Source organism: Macaca mulatta, chromosome 6, assembly GCF_049350105.2.
Source record: "Macaca mulatta isolate MMU2019108-1 chromosome 6, T2T-MMU8v2.0, whole genome shotgun sequence".
In the NCBI taxonomy this organism is placed as follows: Eukaryota; Metazoa; Chordata; class Mammalia; order Primates; family Cercopithecidae; genus Macaca; species Macaca mulatta.
In genome coordinates, this window is record NC_133411.1 from 44,333,685 (window position 1) to 44,348,837 (window position 15,153).

The 15,153-nt window shown below is 41.2% G+C and overlaps 1 protein-coding gene across 30 annotated transcripts in view; it reads left to right on the forward strand.

Annotated features, from left to right (window-relative positions):
• ZNF131 (zinc finger protein 131) overlaps positions 1 to 15,153 on the forward strand; it is a 54,163-nt gene that overhangs the window by 13,220 nt on the left and 25,790 nt on the right. For 16 of the 30 annotated variants that reach the window (XM_078004705.1, XM_015139988.3, XM_028849431.2 and 13 more), the window contains exon 4: positions 5,151 to 5,295. The exons of the other annotated variants lie outside the window; for them this stretch is intronic. In XM_078004705.1, the coding sequence (XP_077860831.1) occupies positions 5,151 to 5,295 (145 nt within the window). The remainder of the gene's footprint in view (positions 1 to 5,150; positions 5,296 to 15,153) is intronic. 30 annotated transcript variants of the gene reach the window in all.

Below are 15,153 nucleotides of genomic sequence, written 5' to 3' on the forward strand. Positions count from 1 at the left end.
GACAAAGAGGACACAAGAAAGAAAACTATAGCTCAATATCCTTGATGAATATAGATGCAAAACTCTGCAGTGAAATACTAGCAGACTGATTCTAACAGCAAGGTACAAGTATCATATTCCATGACTAAGTGAGATTTATCCTTAGGATGCAAGGATAGTTCAACATGAAAACTAGTTGATGTGATATGCCATACTAACAATAAAGAAGCAAAATGACATGAGCATCTCAATAGATGAAGAAAAAGCCTTGGACAAAATTTAATACCATTTCCCAGTAAAAACTCTGAACAAACTAGGAATAGAAGGAAATTATCTCAATGTAATAAGGGCCCACAGCTAACATACTCAACGGTGAAAAACTGACACTTTTTTCTCTAAGATCAAGGAACAAGACAAGGATGCCTGCTCTTATCACTTCAATATAGTACTGGAAATCCTCCCTAGAGCAATTAGGTAAGAAAAAGAAGTAAACACCATCCAAATTAGAAAGGAAGAAATCAGTCTTTTTTGGCAGGTGACATCTTATATATAGAAAACTTTAAAGACACCACAAAAAACTACTAGAACTAATAAATGTAGTAAAGATGCAGGATACAAAGTCAGCATACAAAAGTCAGTTGCTTTTTTTTTTTTCTGGAGATGGAGTTGCATTCTTGTAGCCCAGGCTAGAGTGCAGTGGCGTAACCTTGGCTCACTGCAACCTCCACCTCCTGGATTCAAGTGATTCTCCTGCCTCACCCTCCCGAGTAGCTGGAATTACAGGCACCTCCCACCACACTGAGCTAACTTTTTGTATTTTTAGTAGAGACGAGGTTTCACCATTTTGGCCAGGCTGGTCTTGAACTTCTGACCTTAGGTGATCCACCCGCCTCAGTCTCCCAAAGTGTTGGATTGCAGACATGAGCCACCGTGCCCCGCCATCAGTTGCATTTTTATACGCTAGCAATGAACTATCTGGAAAGGAAATTAGGAGAACAATCCCATTTATATTGACACCATAAAGAATAAAATAAGAGTAAGCTTAACCTTTCACCTCCTTAGGTGAGATACATGCAATACTGAGAACCATAAAACTAAAGAAATTGGGCTGGGCACAGTGGCTCACGCCTGTAATCCCAGCACTTTGAGAGGTGGAGGCAGGTGGATTGCTTGAGGTCAGGAGTTCAAGACCAGCCTGAACAACATGGTGAAACCCTGTCTCTATTTAAAAAAAAAACAAAAAAAAAACACAAAAATTAGCTGGGTATGGTGGCCCATGCCTGTAGTCCCAACTACTCAGTGAGCCTAGATCGCACTACTGCACTCGAGCCTGGGCGACAGAGCGAGACTCCTTCTCAAAAAAGAAACTAAAGACACTTAATAGATCTTCATGAATTTAAAACACTTAGTATTGTTAAATTGTCCATACAGATTGAGCATCTCAAATTTGAAAATCTCAACTGCTTGCCAGGTGCAGTGGCTCACACCTATAATCCCAGCGCTTTGGGAGGCCAAGGCAGGCATATCACGAGGTCAGGAGTTCAAGACTAGCTGGCCAACATAGTGAAACCCCTTCTCTACTAAAAATACAAAAATTAGCCGGGCATGGTGATGCGTGCCTGTATAGTCCCAGCTACTCGGGAGGCTGAGGCAGGAGAATCACTTGAACCCGGGAGGTGGAGCTTGAGGTGAGCTGAGATCGCACGTCTACACTCCAGCTTGGGCAACAGAATGAGACTTGGTCTCAAAAAAAAAAAAAAAAAAAAAATCTGAGCTGTTACAAAATTTGAAACTTTCTGAGCCATCAACATGACTCAAATGCTTGTTGAGCGTTTTGGATTCAGGATTTTCAGATTTGGGATGCTCAACCTGTGTCAAGTATAGTGCAAATATTTCAAAATCCAAAACAGTTGAGATCCCAAACTTTTCATATGAGGCATATCCAGCCTGTATTACAGAAAGTGTGCTACAGGTTCGCTATAGTCCCTCTCAAAATCCTGATGGGATTTTTTTTTTTTCTTTTTGTGGAAGCAGGAAAAGCAGTTCTAAAATTCATATGGAACCACAGAAAATCATGGACTAGCCAAATCAGTCTTGTGAAAGAACAAAGCTAGAGGCATCATACTTTTTTAATTTTTTTTTTGAGGAAGTTTTACTCTGTTGCCCAGACTGAAGTGCAATGGTGTAATCTTGGCCCACTGCAGCCTCCGCCTCCCTGGTTCGTGTGATTCTCCTGCCTTAGCCCCCCAAGTAGCTGGCATTACAGGTGGGTGCCACCACCCCCAGCTAATTTTTTTTCTTTTTTCTTTTTTCTTTTGTTTTAGTAGAGATGGAGTTTCACCATATCGACCAGGCTGATCTCGAACTCCTGACCTCAGGTGATCCACCAGCCTTGGCCTCCCAAGGTGCTGGGATTACAGGCATGAGCCACTGTGCCCAGCTGGCATCATGCTTCTTGATATCAAAATATTTTACAGAGCTACAATAATCAAAGGGACTAGCTTAAAGAGACATACAGACCAATGGAGCAGAATAGAGAGCCCACAAATAAATCCATGCAGATAATATGGTCAACTGATCTTCAAGGATGCCAGGAATGCACAATAAGGAAGGAATATTTTCTGCAACAAATGATGTTGAAAGAACTAGGTATTCACATGCAAAAAGATGAAATTGAACCCCTGTCTTCTACCATAAAAAGAAAAAAACTCAAAATGAGTTAGAGACTTAGACATAAGACCAAAAAATGTAAATCTCCTGGAAGAAAACATGAAGGGAAGCTTCATGACGTCGTTTTTAGTGATTTCGTGGATGTGACATCTAAAGCACAGCCAACAACAGAAAATAAGACAGGTGGGACTACATCAAACTTAAAAGCTTCTGTACAGCAAAGGAAACAACTGAGGGTGAAAAGGAAATCTAAGGAATGGGAGAAAATATTTGCAAAACCAAATAAATGATAAGGAGTGAATCCCAAAAATATATAAGAAACTCCCACAACTGATCGTAAAAAAAAAATCTACTCAATTAAAAAATGTAACTTTACAGTCCAAATGATGCAAAAAAAAATTAAAAAAATTTTTTTTTAATGTGCTAAGAACTTGAATAGACCTTTCTGCAAAGAAAACATACAGATGGCCAACAGATACATGAAAAAAATGTTCAGTGTCACTAGTCATCAGGGAAATGCAAATCAAAACCACTATGAAGTATCACTTCACGCTTTTCAGGATGGCTCTCAAAAAAAAGACAAAAGACAACTAGTGTTGGTGAGGATATAAATAAATTGGAATCCTTGCACAATGTTGGTAGGAATAGGTGCAGCCATTATGGAAAACAGTATGAATATTCCACAAAAAATTAAAATACCATACAATTCAGCAATCCCACTTACTGAACATTTATCCAAAAGGACTGAAATCAGGATCTTGAAGTTTTAGCACTCCTATGTTCATTGCAGCACTATTTATAGTAGCCACGAGAGGAAATAACTTAAATACTCGTCGATAGATTAATGGGTAAAGAAAACGTAGTAGGCCGGGCGTGGTGGCTCAAGCCTGTAATCCCAGCACTTTGGGAGGCCGAGACGGGCGGATCACGAGGTCAGGAGATCGAGACCATCCTGGCTAACACAGTGAAACCCCGTCTCTACTAAAAAAATACAAAAACTTAGCCGGGCGAGGTGGCGGGCGCCTGTAGTCCCAGCTACTCGGGAGGCTGAGGCAGGAGAATGGCGTAAACCCGGGAGGCGGAGCTTGCAGTGAGCTGAGATCTGGCCACTGCACTCCAGCCTGGGTGACAGAGCGAGACTCCGTCTCAAAAAAAAAAAAAAGAAAAGAAAACGTAGTATATGTATCCCATGGAATACTATTCAGCTTTTAAGAATAAGAATATTCTGCATATGCAACCACATGGATGAACCTTGAGGACATTATGCTAAGTGAAATAAGCCAGGCACGGAAAGACATACACTGCGTATTTCCATTTATCATTTTAGAGGAATCTAAAATAGTCACTTCTACTCATATGAGCTATCTAAAATAGATTGAAAGAGTGGAATAGGGATTGCTAGGAGCTGGGAGGGAGGAGGAAATGGGCAGTTACTCATCAATGGGCATAAAGTTTCAATTGAGCAAGATGAATAAACTAGAGATCTATACAACATTGTACCTGTAGTCAATAATGTACACTTAAAAATGTGTTAAGATCTCATGTTCTTATTACAATAAATGTTAAAAGGTTTCATTGAACATGTGACATTAGAGTTGGACCTTTAAGGGGTGAGTGGTAGGATGAGTATAATCAGAGATAAAATGATTAAGCATCCAACTAGGAAGGTGTTAATAAAGGCAAGTCAGGTCAGGCGCCGTGGCTCACGCCTGTAATCCCAGCACTTTGGGAGGCTGAGCGGGCAGATCACCTGAGGTCAGGAGTTTGAGACCAGCCTGAAAAACATGGAGAAACCCTGTCTCTACTAAAAATTCAAAATTAGCTGGGTGTGGTGGTACATGCCTGTGATCCCAGGAACTCGGGAGGTTGAGGCAGGACAATCTCTTGACTCTGGGAGGCAGAGATTGTGGTGAGCCAAGATCACACTATTGCATTCCAGCCTGGGCAACAAGAGTGAAACTCCGTCTCAAAATAAATGAATAAAATAAAGGCAAGTCAGCTATTAGAAAGTGCAGGGTTTGTTTGAGAAACAGTATATAGTGTGTGTGTGTGATATAGTTTAAAATTTGGAAAGGTAAATAGGAAAATAATGTGAAGGGCCTTGAAATAAAGTCAGAGAGGTACTAAATTTTGTTTGCTAAGTTGTGAAAAGCTATTGAAGATTTTGGAGCTGAGTTGGCACAGCTGTAATCTCCCTGGCAAGAAATATAGCATGTCTGACATGTAATAGCCAATTCATATATTTGAGTGATAGAATCTTAACTGTTCTCCAAGAGCCTCAAGAAATCTTCCGGAAAAATCTTAGTTTAAGATTTTCCAGCTAGGTAGTGTTGGAATTTAGCTGCAATATTATTATATTGCTAATGAGAATTCTGCCAGAAAATAGTTTTCAAAAATAAATACTAATCAAGCTCCAAGCCCTGGGCTTTTCTTTCTTTACTAAACATTGTAAGATTTGAGGTCAATATGATTACATGCTCTAATGTACATCTTCTTTGCAGGTGTTAGTAAAATGGCCTTTCGCCATTTAATTGAGTTCACATATACAGCAAAATTAATGATACAAGGAGAAGAAGAAGCCAATGATGTATGGAAAGCAGCAGAGTTTCTACAAATGCTAGAAGCTATCAAAGCCCTTGAAGTCAGGTACTTATTTCTTTAATGGGGTTCAGATAGTCATTCAGTCATGTTCATTCTGTTAGTGAAGAACTTATAGTATGTGTCATGCCATGAACGGAGTTCTTCAGAAGAATTAAGAATATTTAAGGATCTATAAAAAATTTTTCTGGATACTGATCTTTCACTTGACTTTGATTTTCTGTTCATGTGTTAAAACTGCTAATATTAAAGTAGCATCTTTGATATCTAATAAGTCTAGACAGCTTTTTAAGGATCTGGATCCCTGTAAACTGTTTTGTTGGATTCAAGTTATTGTTTGTACCAAGCCTTATCCTACAAAAAGGGTTTGGCTTACAAAGATTAACGTAATACTGTTTAAAAATAGGGAACTAGGTGGAAATAAATTGGTGGAATAAAGAGATAATCATTACAAGTTAGAAGTAGAAGTATGATAGCCAAAAACATATACTGTAAGTCTATATAGTAGATGTGGTAAATCTAGCTCTTAAGTGCACCTAGTTCAAATAAAAAGAGTAGTCAGTTAAGTTATTCCTTCTTAGAAGCCGAGAACAAATCAATTGCCGAGGAGCCGTTCCTAGTATTAAAATTTCTCCTGAGAAGTATTAAGAAAACATTAGGCCAGGCCCAGTGGCTTATGCCTGTAATCTCAGCACTTTGGAAGGCTGAGGTGGATGGATAGCTTGTGCCCAGAAGTTCACAACCAGCCTGGGCAACATGGTGAAACCCTGTCTCTACAAAAAATACAGAAATTAGCTGGTTGTGGTAGTGCACGCCTGTGGTCCCAACTACTGAGGAGCTGAGATGGGAGGATCACCTGAGCCTGGCAAGGTGTAGCTGCAGCGAGCCGTGATGACGCCACTGACTGCATACCAGCTTGGGCAACAGAGTGAGACCTTGTTTGTTTTTTAAAAAAGAGAAAACATGAAAGGCTATAATGAATAGAGACCTTAACATCCTTACTTAATGGATAATGGCAGTGTAACATAGTTACTAAGAACAGGAGCTCTGGAGTCAGTTTCCCTCGGTTAATATCCTGTTTCTACCACTGTGGCCTTAATTAAGTTACTTAATCCTGTCAGCTGTGTCCTCCTCTGTCAAATGAGAGTAATAAACGGTACTTGCTACATGGAATTTGATTATTTGTGAGGGTTGAATGAATTAATGCATGCAAAGCATTTAGCATGGCATCTGACTAAATGAGTACTCTTAAGTATGAACTATTACCTCCTGGTACTGTTTTTTATGTTTCTCAATACAGATCATTGGCATGATGCCAAAACAGTTTGGTAAAATCAGTTTCACATAGCGGCACAATGATTTAATCTTAACTCACTGTTGTGGTTTAGTTAAAAGATCAAATTTATTTCTCTGAGGACTCTACTGGAATGTTATTTTATCTTATTTTTTTGAGACGAAGTCGTGCTCTGTCTCTCAGACTCGAGTGCAGTGGCGCAATCTCAGCTCACTACAACCTCCACCTCCCGGGTTCAAGCAATTCTCCCTGCCTCAGCCTCCTGAGTAGCTGGGATTACAGGTGCCCGCCACCATGCCCAGCAAAGTTTTGTATTTTTAGTAGAGGTTTCGCCATGTTGCCCAGGCTGGTCTCAAACTCCCAACCTTAAGTGATCTGCCCGCCTCAGCCTCCCAAAGTGCTGGGATTACAGGTGTGAGCCACCGTGCCTGGCTGAAGAAAAGTTTTTTTAAGAGATAAAAATTTAGATAACTCTAAGAATACTGAACTGTACTCGTCCATAAATATCATCTCTTAGTTTGACAGTTCAAGAGTAAACTTTTCTGATAAGAGCTTGGTATGTATATATATTCTTTGATGCTTAGCACCTGGCATATAGCAGGTGTACAGGAAACATTTGTGAATAGATAGATGGATACATGCTAATTAAAACTAGGTCAGTACTCTCTTGCAGAGACCTGAGCATGGATGTCAAACTAGAGATGCGTTCTGAGGATATATACCTGATCAGGCCATCTCTTCTCAAAAAGATTAAAGGAAATACATATGGATGGGGCGATGTCAGATTTGTGGTTAAATCTTGAAAGAGAGCCTTCTGAAAGAATGTTCTCTGTGGCCCTTTTGCTGCTCATGATAGTGAGTGGTATGTCACTTTGGAGAAGGTTGTGGCTCATGCCTGTAAATCCCAGCACTTTGGGAGGCCAAGATGGGTGGATTGCTTGGGCCTCAGGAGTTTGAGACCAGGCCCTGGGCACCATGGCGAAATGCGAACTCTGTGAAAAATACAAAAATTAGCTGGCATTGTTCCGTGCAACTATAGTCCCAGCTACTCAGGAGGCTGAGGTGGTAGGATCGCTTGAGCATGGGAGACTCAGAGGTTGCAGTGAGCCGAGATTGCACCACTGCACTCCAGCCTGGGTGAGAGTAGGACCCTGTCTCAAAAAAAGCAAAAAACTGGGATCCCAATAGTACCTAAAATCATCAGTGCTTTTCAGTATAAACACAGTAACGTTGATTTGTTTCTTGAGCCAGATAGGCATGTAATATGTTCTGAAGAGTTCCCTTTGAAAAGAAAAAGGCAGTAGTATTATATGTTGGCTGTTTATAATAATGCAATTTTTAAACTTCTACAGGGATGGTTTCTGTTGACTTTTTTCCCTGTTCATGAGCTGTATTTTACTGTTTATTCGTATATCTTTAAAAAAAGATATCGTATATCTTTTTTTTATTAAAAATTAGATTTTTGGCCTGGGCACGGTGGCTCACACCTGTAATCCCAGTACTTTGGAAGGCCAGGGCAGGTGTATCGTGAAGTCAGGAGTTGAAGACCAGCCTGGCGAAGATAGTGAAACCCCATCTCTACTAAAAATACAAAAAAATTAGCCAGGCATGGTGGCGGGCTCCTGGTAATCCCAGCTGCTTGGGAGGCTGAGGCAGAGAATTGCTTGAACCGGGGAGGAGGTGGTTACAGTGAGCCGAGATCTCGCCACTGTACTCTAGCCTGGGTGACAGAGCGAGACTTCATCTCAAAAAAACGTTTTCAAAATGAAAAGAAAAAAAACAAAAATCTATTTTTTTTTTTTTTTTTTTTAGTTGGTGTCTCGCTCTGTCACCCAGGCTGGAGTGCGGTGGCGTGATCTCGGCTCCCTGCAACCTCCACCTCCTGGGTTCAAGCAGTTCTCTGCCTCAGCCTCTCGAGTAGCTGTGATTACAGGCGCCTGCCACCAAACCCAGCTAATTTTTTTGTATCTTTAGTAGAGACGATGTTTCACCATCTTGGCCAGGCTAGTCTTGACCTCCTGACCTCGTGATACACCTGCCTCGATCTCCCAAGGTGCTGGGATTATAGGCATGAGCCATGGCGCCTGGCCAAAAATTGGATATTTTAAAATAAGTTGTATTTAGATCCCACCCCCTACCTCCCCACCCCCATTCTCTCTCTCAGATATGATTTGTTTGGGTTTGGTTTGTTTTTTGAGGCAGGGTCTTGCTCTGTCACCCAGGCTGGAGTGCAGTGGCACAATCTCAGCTCACTGCAGCTTCAACCTCCCGGGCTCAAGAGATCCTCCCACCTTAGCCTCCCAAGTAGCTGGGACCACAGACGCTTGCCACCATGCCCGGCTAATTTTTGTATTTTTTTTAGAGACAGGGTTTCATCATATTGCCCAGGCTAGTCTTGAACTCCTGGGCTCAAGAGATGTGCCCACCTCAGCCTCCCAGAGTGCTGGGATTATAGGCATGAGCCACCATACTTGGCCAGACATGGTTTCTTTTTTTAATCTTTCAAGCTTTTTTTTTTTTTTTTTTTTCCTCTGGAGACGGAGTCTCACTCTGTTACCAGGCTGGAGTGCAATGGCGCGATCTTGGCTCACTGCAGCGTCTGCCTCCCGAGTTCAAGCAATTCTGCTGCCTCAGCCTCTTGAGTAGCTGGGACTACAGGCACATGCCGCCACGCCCAGCTAATGTTTGTAATTTTAGTAGAGACGGGGGTTTCACCATGTTGGCCGGGATGGTCTCAATCTCTTGACCTCATGATCCACCCGCCTCTATCTCCCAAAGTGCTGAGATTACAAGCATGATCCACCGCGCCCAACCTCAAGCTTTTATTTAAGTGCAGCGATCCAGGATGGATTTTAGATCTTGTTGAAAGCAGCCACATCCATGGACTACATCATAGTCCTCAAAAGCAGTGATCTGCTTCTCCACTGTTGCAAGTTTATCATCTTTGACTACATACTGTATTTGAAGTTTCTTAATTTCCTATCCCACTGGAACTAGTTTAGATGAGCCAGACATTGTTTTATTGTTGTTACTGGTTTAGCAACTTTCCTGGACTTGTGTAATTCCTTTCCTGTAATTCTATACAGTCTGTATTTTGTGTGTATGGCCATTGAAGTCTCTGCATAGGTAGTTTACTGAACAAAGTGATCATTGGACAGAAATTTTCTTAAATGTCTTAAACCAGTAAATCTCCACATTTTTGTTGGGGAACTCTTTATAGGGCACACCATCAGTGTCCCATCGAGCAGTTTACAACTACTTTAGCCTTTACTTCGTGTGTTAACAGAACCTCAAGGTCACGTAGAGAGTTGCGAAGGTCTTTCCTGGACGTGTATACAGCTCTGTGCATGTGCATGGCCTTCTAGGTTCTCTGGAATATGTCAGAGGTTTTTTTTTTTTTTTTGGAGATGGAGTTTTGTGTTGGTATGATCTCGGCTTACCGCAACCTCCACCTACCAGGTTCAAGTGATTCTCCTGCCTCAGCCTCCTGAGTAGCTGGGATTACAGGCACTTGCCACCATGTCCAGCTAATTATTTTGTGTGTTTTTAGTAGAGTCGGGGTTTCACCATGTTGCCCAAGCTGGTCTTGAACTTCTGACCTCAGGTGATCCACCGGCCTCGACCTCCCAAAGTACTGGGATGACAGGCATGAGCCATCAGAGCCATCAGAGTCCAGCCTGTCAGAGCTTTTTAAAGCCGCCTATGAATATCTCATTCTCCAGTTTTTCCTTTCAGTTTTTGTTCAGCTTCTTGATAGCCCAAACTTGTAATGCCACCACAGTAGCTGCAATAATAAACAGTTGCCATTGATTGTTTTTTGACAAATGTCTTGTGGTTAGAGCTATTTGAAAAGTGAGCTGTGAGTCAGATCAAATCTCCAAATATTTTATCCTGTCTTAGATTTATCTTTTAAGGAAGTGGCATGTGTAAAGCTCTTAAAACCATACCTGCCACATAATAACATGATTATGCATATGTTCTTTTCATTTCTTGGAATGCCATCTGTCCGGTTGTTCATTGGCAAAATTTTACTCATCTTTCTGGTCTCAGGTGAGAGTCAGCAACCTGTTCTCTGAAACTTTTCCTCACTGAGCCAAGCAGGTTGACTTAGGTACTTCTATTATTCAGTATTTGTTGTTTTACATTTTTCATTAAAACAGTAATCATATTAGTGTTCCCACATTTTTCTAAGAGTCTCCAACCTCTCTGAGGCAGGGATTATGTGTTTTTTTCATCTTTAGGAGGCGTTTGGATGGGTTTGAAAAACTACCTCGAAATTACGCCTCTTGGAATACTCAGTTGCCAGATTTATGTCCTTTTCTTCCCTCATAAGCCTTTAAAATCTCTTTCCTTGCTGTTCAGTTCTGAATACAAGCTGGCTTACCGCACTCTGCAAAACAAAAGCCTGGTAGCAGCACTTTTCTTGTTCTTTAATTATTCCTGTTTGGGATAGGGATCTGAGTTCAGTAGGTCATACCTATAGTTAAGACAAGCATAAGAAAACTGGTTAAGAAGTAGTTTATAGCCAGGTGCAGTGGCTCACACCTGTAATTCCAGCACTCTGGGAGGCTGAGGCAGGTGGATCACTTGAGGTCAGAAGTTTGAGACCAGCCTGACCAAAATGGTGAAACCTTGTCTTTACTAAAAATACAAAAAATAGCCAGACATGGTGGCATGCACCTGTAATCCCAGTTTTTGGGAGGCTGAGGCAGGAGAATCGCTTGAACCCGGGAGGCAGAGGTTGCAGTAAGCCAAGATCGCACCACTGCACTCCAGCCTGGGTGATAGAGTGAGACTCCATCTCAAAACAAACAAACCAAAAAAGAAGTAGTTTACAATTTACCTCAACACTTGTACTTGAAAAGAACAAAAAGAAACCGTACTTTTTCAGCATAAGATGCCCAATTTTTTTCCTTATTTTAGTATATTTCAAATAGGAATTCCCTTCAAAAGTGAGTGGCCAGGCAAGAGTTAACAGTTAGTTTCAACTGTTAATAAATTCTTGTAGTTATTTGTGTTACTGATACCAGACAAGTTGAGTTTGTCATTTAAAATATCTTCCAATTGATTATACCATGAGTTGATCCTTAAGTGGAAAGTTATGGTAGAATTGGTATTGGAGTGTTTCTCCATTAATTAATTTCATATTAATGGAGCAAATAAATGTCATCAAAGGAATGACTACAAAAGCAATAACCAAGGGCTTTATGGGACCTTAGGAAGACATGATTTAACAGGCTAAACAATTCAGGAATAAAAATTAATTTAGCTGGACTACTTAAGGCAATTGTATGACTATTTTGCAAATACAGAAGGTGCGTAAGGTACGCTTGTCACATATGTATTATAGAATTATTTTTGAAATGTAGGGTAAACCTTTTGAACGACACCGAAAAAAAAATTAGGACCTCATTTTGCTTTGCTGAAATTACATTATTGTTTACTTAAAACTGTATGGCGGGGCACGGTGGCTCACGCCTGTAATTCCAGCACTTTGGGAGGCCGAGGCGGCGGATCATGAGGTCAGGAGATCGAGACCATCCTGGCTAACGTGGTGAAACCCTGTCTCTGCTACAAATACAAAACAAAATTAGCTGGGCGTGGTGGCAGGCGCCTATAGTCCCAGCTGCTCAGGAGGCTGAGGCAGGAGAATGGCATGAACCTGGGAGGCGGAGCTTGTAGTGAGCCGATACTGTGCCAGTGCACTCCAGCCTGGGCGATAGAGCGAGACTGTGTCTCAACAACAACAACAAAAAACAAAACTGTGTATGAGTTGGGCGCAGTGGTTCATGCCTATAATCCTAGCACTTTGGGAGGCCGAGGCAGGCAGATCACCTGAGGTCAAGAGTTCGAGACCAGCCTGACCAATATGGTGAAGCCCTGTCTCTACTAAAAATGCAAAATAGCTAGGTGTGGTGGTGTGCGCCTGCAGTCCCATCTACTCAGGAGGCTGAGACAGGAGAATTGCTTGAACTCAGGTGGTAGAGGTTGCAGTGAGCCAAGATCACGCCATTGCATTCCAGCCTGGATGACAGAAAGAGACTCCATCTGAAAATATATATATATATATATATATGTACAGTGATAAAGATACCACCACAATCAAGATTGGGGAACATTTTTATCATTCTAGAAGCTTGTCTCATGATTCTTTGCAGTTGATCCTGATCTCTAGCCCCAGGCAGTCATTGATCTGATTTTTATCACTAGTTTTTCTATAGTGTACCGTACAAAGTTCATATTTGACTTTATTTACCTTAGCAGTGTGTTTTAGAGATTTGTCCAGGTGGTTGTAGGTGTTATTTTGTTCCTTTTCATTGCTGAGTAGTATTCCACAGGGTGAGTATACTACAATTTGTTTATCTGATGACTTTTGGGTAGTTTTTTTTAGTTTTTGTCTATTAGAATAATGCTGCTGTATACAACTCTTTGAGTGGATATATGCTTTCATTTCTCTTAGTAAATATCTAGAAGTGGAATAGAGCTTAGTTGTTTGGTATGTGTATGTTTAACTTTGGAAGACAGTTTGTCAGTTTTTTAAAAAGTGGTTTAATGACTGGGCGTGGTGGTTTATGCCTTTAATCCCAGCACTCTGGGATGCTGAGGTGGGTGGATCGCCTGAGGTCAGCAGTTTGAGACCAGCCTGACCAACATGGTGAAACCCCATTTCTACTAAAAATACAAAAAAATAGCTGGGTGTGGTGGTGGGCACCTGTAATCCCAGCTACTTGGGAGGCTGAGGCAGGAGAATTGCTTGAACTTGGGAGGCGGAGGTTGCAGTGAGCCAAGATCGTGCCATTGCACTCCAGCCTGAGCGACAAGAGCACTTTTTTTTTTTCTCAAAAAAAAAAAAAAAAAAAGGTGGTTTTTTGTGCTGGGCATGGTGGCTCATGCCTGTAATCCTAGTACTTTGGGAGGCTAAGGCAGGAGCATACCTTGATCCCAGGAGTTCAAGACTAGCCTGGGCAACATGGTGAGACCCTTGTCTCTACAAAAAAAAAAGAAAAATTTTTTTTTTTAACTAGCTAGGTGTGGTGGCACATGCCTGTAGTCTCAGCTACTTGGGGAGCTGAGGTAGGAGGATTGCTTGAGCCCAGGAGGTTGAGGCTGCAAGTGAGCAGTGATCATGCCGCCGTACTCCAGCCTGTGCAACAGAACGAGACCCTGTCTCAAAATAAAAAAGTGGTTTTATCCATTTACATATTTGTGTGCAACACAACTACTTATGCCCTATCTTCACCAGCACTTGATATTGTCAAGATTTTTTTAAACTTTAGGTCAGGAGATGGCAAACATTTTATTAAAGGGACATAAATATTTAGACTTAAATGCCATATAGTCTCTGTTGCAGTTATTCAGATCTGCTGTTGTAGCAAGACAGCTATAGACAGTATGTAAATGAATGGATGTAGCTATGTTTTAATAAAACTTTGTTGACATAAAACATGCTACTACTGTTAGGCCAGAGTTTACTGATTCCTGCTTTAGTCATTCTAATTGGATATATAGTGGTGTGTTATTGTAGTATTAATATTTTTAAAACTTTAATAAGGTATAATATGTAATAAACTGCCCATCACTCTCTAGTTGCCTTGTGTAATTTTGTAATCTATTCCTCTCTTCCTATTCCTATCTTCATCCCTACAATTTTATGTACACGTTAATAGTATGGTAGTGCTTGTCTGATTTCTTTCACTTATCATAATTATTTTGAAATTCATGCTGGGTGTGGTGGCTCACGCCTGTAATCCCAGCACTTTGGCAGGCCGAGGCGGGCAGATCGCTTGAGGTCAGGAGTTCAAGACCAGCCTGGCCAACATAGCGCAACCCCATCTCTACAAAAATTAGCTGGGCATAATGGCGGATGCCTGTAATCCCAGCTACTTGGGAGGCTGAGCGAGAATTGCTTGAACCTGGGAGGCAGAGGCTGCAGTGAGCCGAGATCGTGCCATTGCACTCCAGCCTGGGAGACAGAGGGAGAAAAAAAAGACTGGGCACGGTGACTCACGCCTATAATCTCAGCACTTTGGGCAGCCGAGGCGGGTGGATCAAAAAATAAATAAATTCATGTATATTAGTGTGTGTATAAGTAGTTCATTCCTTTTTCCTGCTAAGTATTCCATTGTATGGCTATATCACAATTTGTTGACTCACCTGTTGACAGACATTTAGGTTGTTTCCAATGTTTGGCTATTACAAATAAAGTGGCTATGAATGTTTGTGTAACAAGTTTTTGGATATATGCTTTCATTTTTCTTGGTAGATACCTCTTAGTAGAATAGCTGGCTTGTATGGTAAATATATGCTTAATATTTTAAGATACTGCCAGACTCTTTCAAAAATGGTTGTGCCATTCTACATTCCATTCTGTAGCCTATGAATGCTCCAGTTTTTCACAGCCTTGTTAATACTTGATATGGTTGGGCTTTTTTATTTTAGCCGGGCTGGTGGGTATATGGTGGTTTAAATTTGCATATCTCTAATGACTAATGGTGTTGGATATTTTTTAATGTGCTTTTTTGCCATCTGTTTGTATTCCTTGGCAAGGTGCCTGATCAGATCTTTTGCCTATTTTTTAAAATGGGGTTATTGTCAAGAACTGGGTGGGGGCA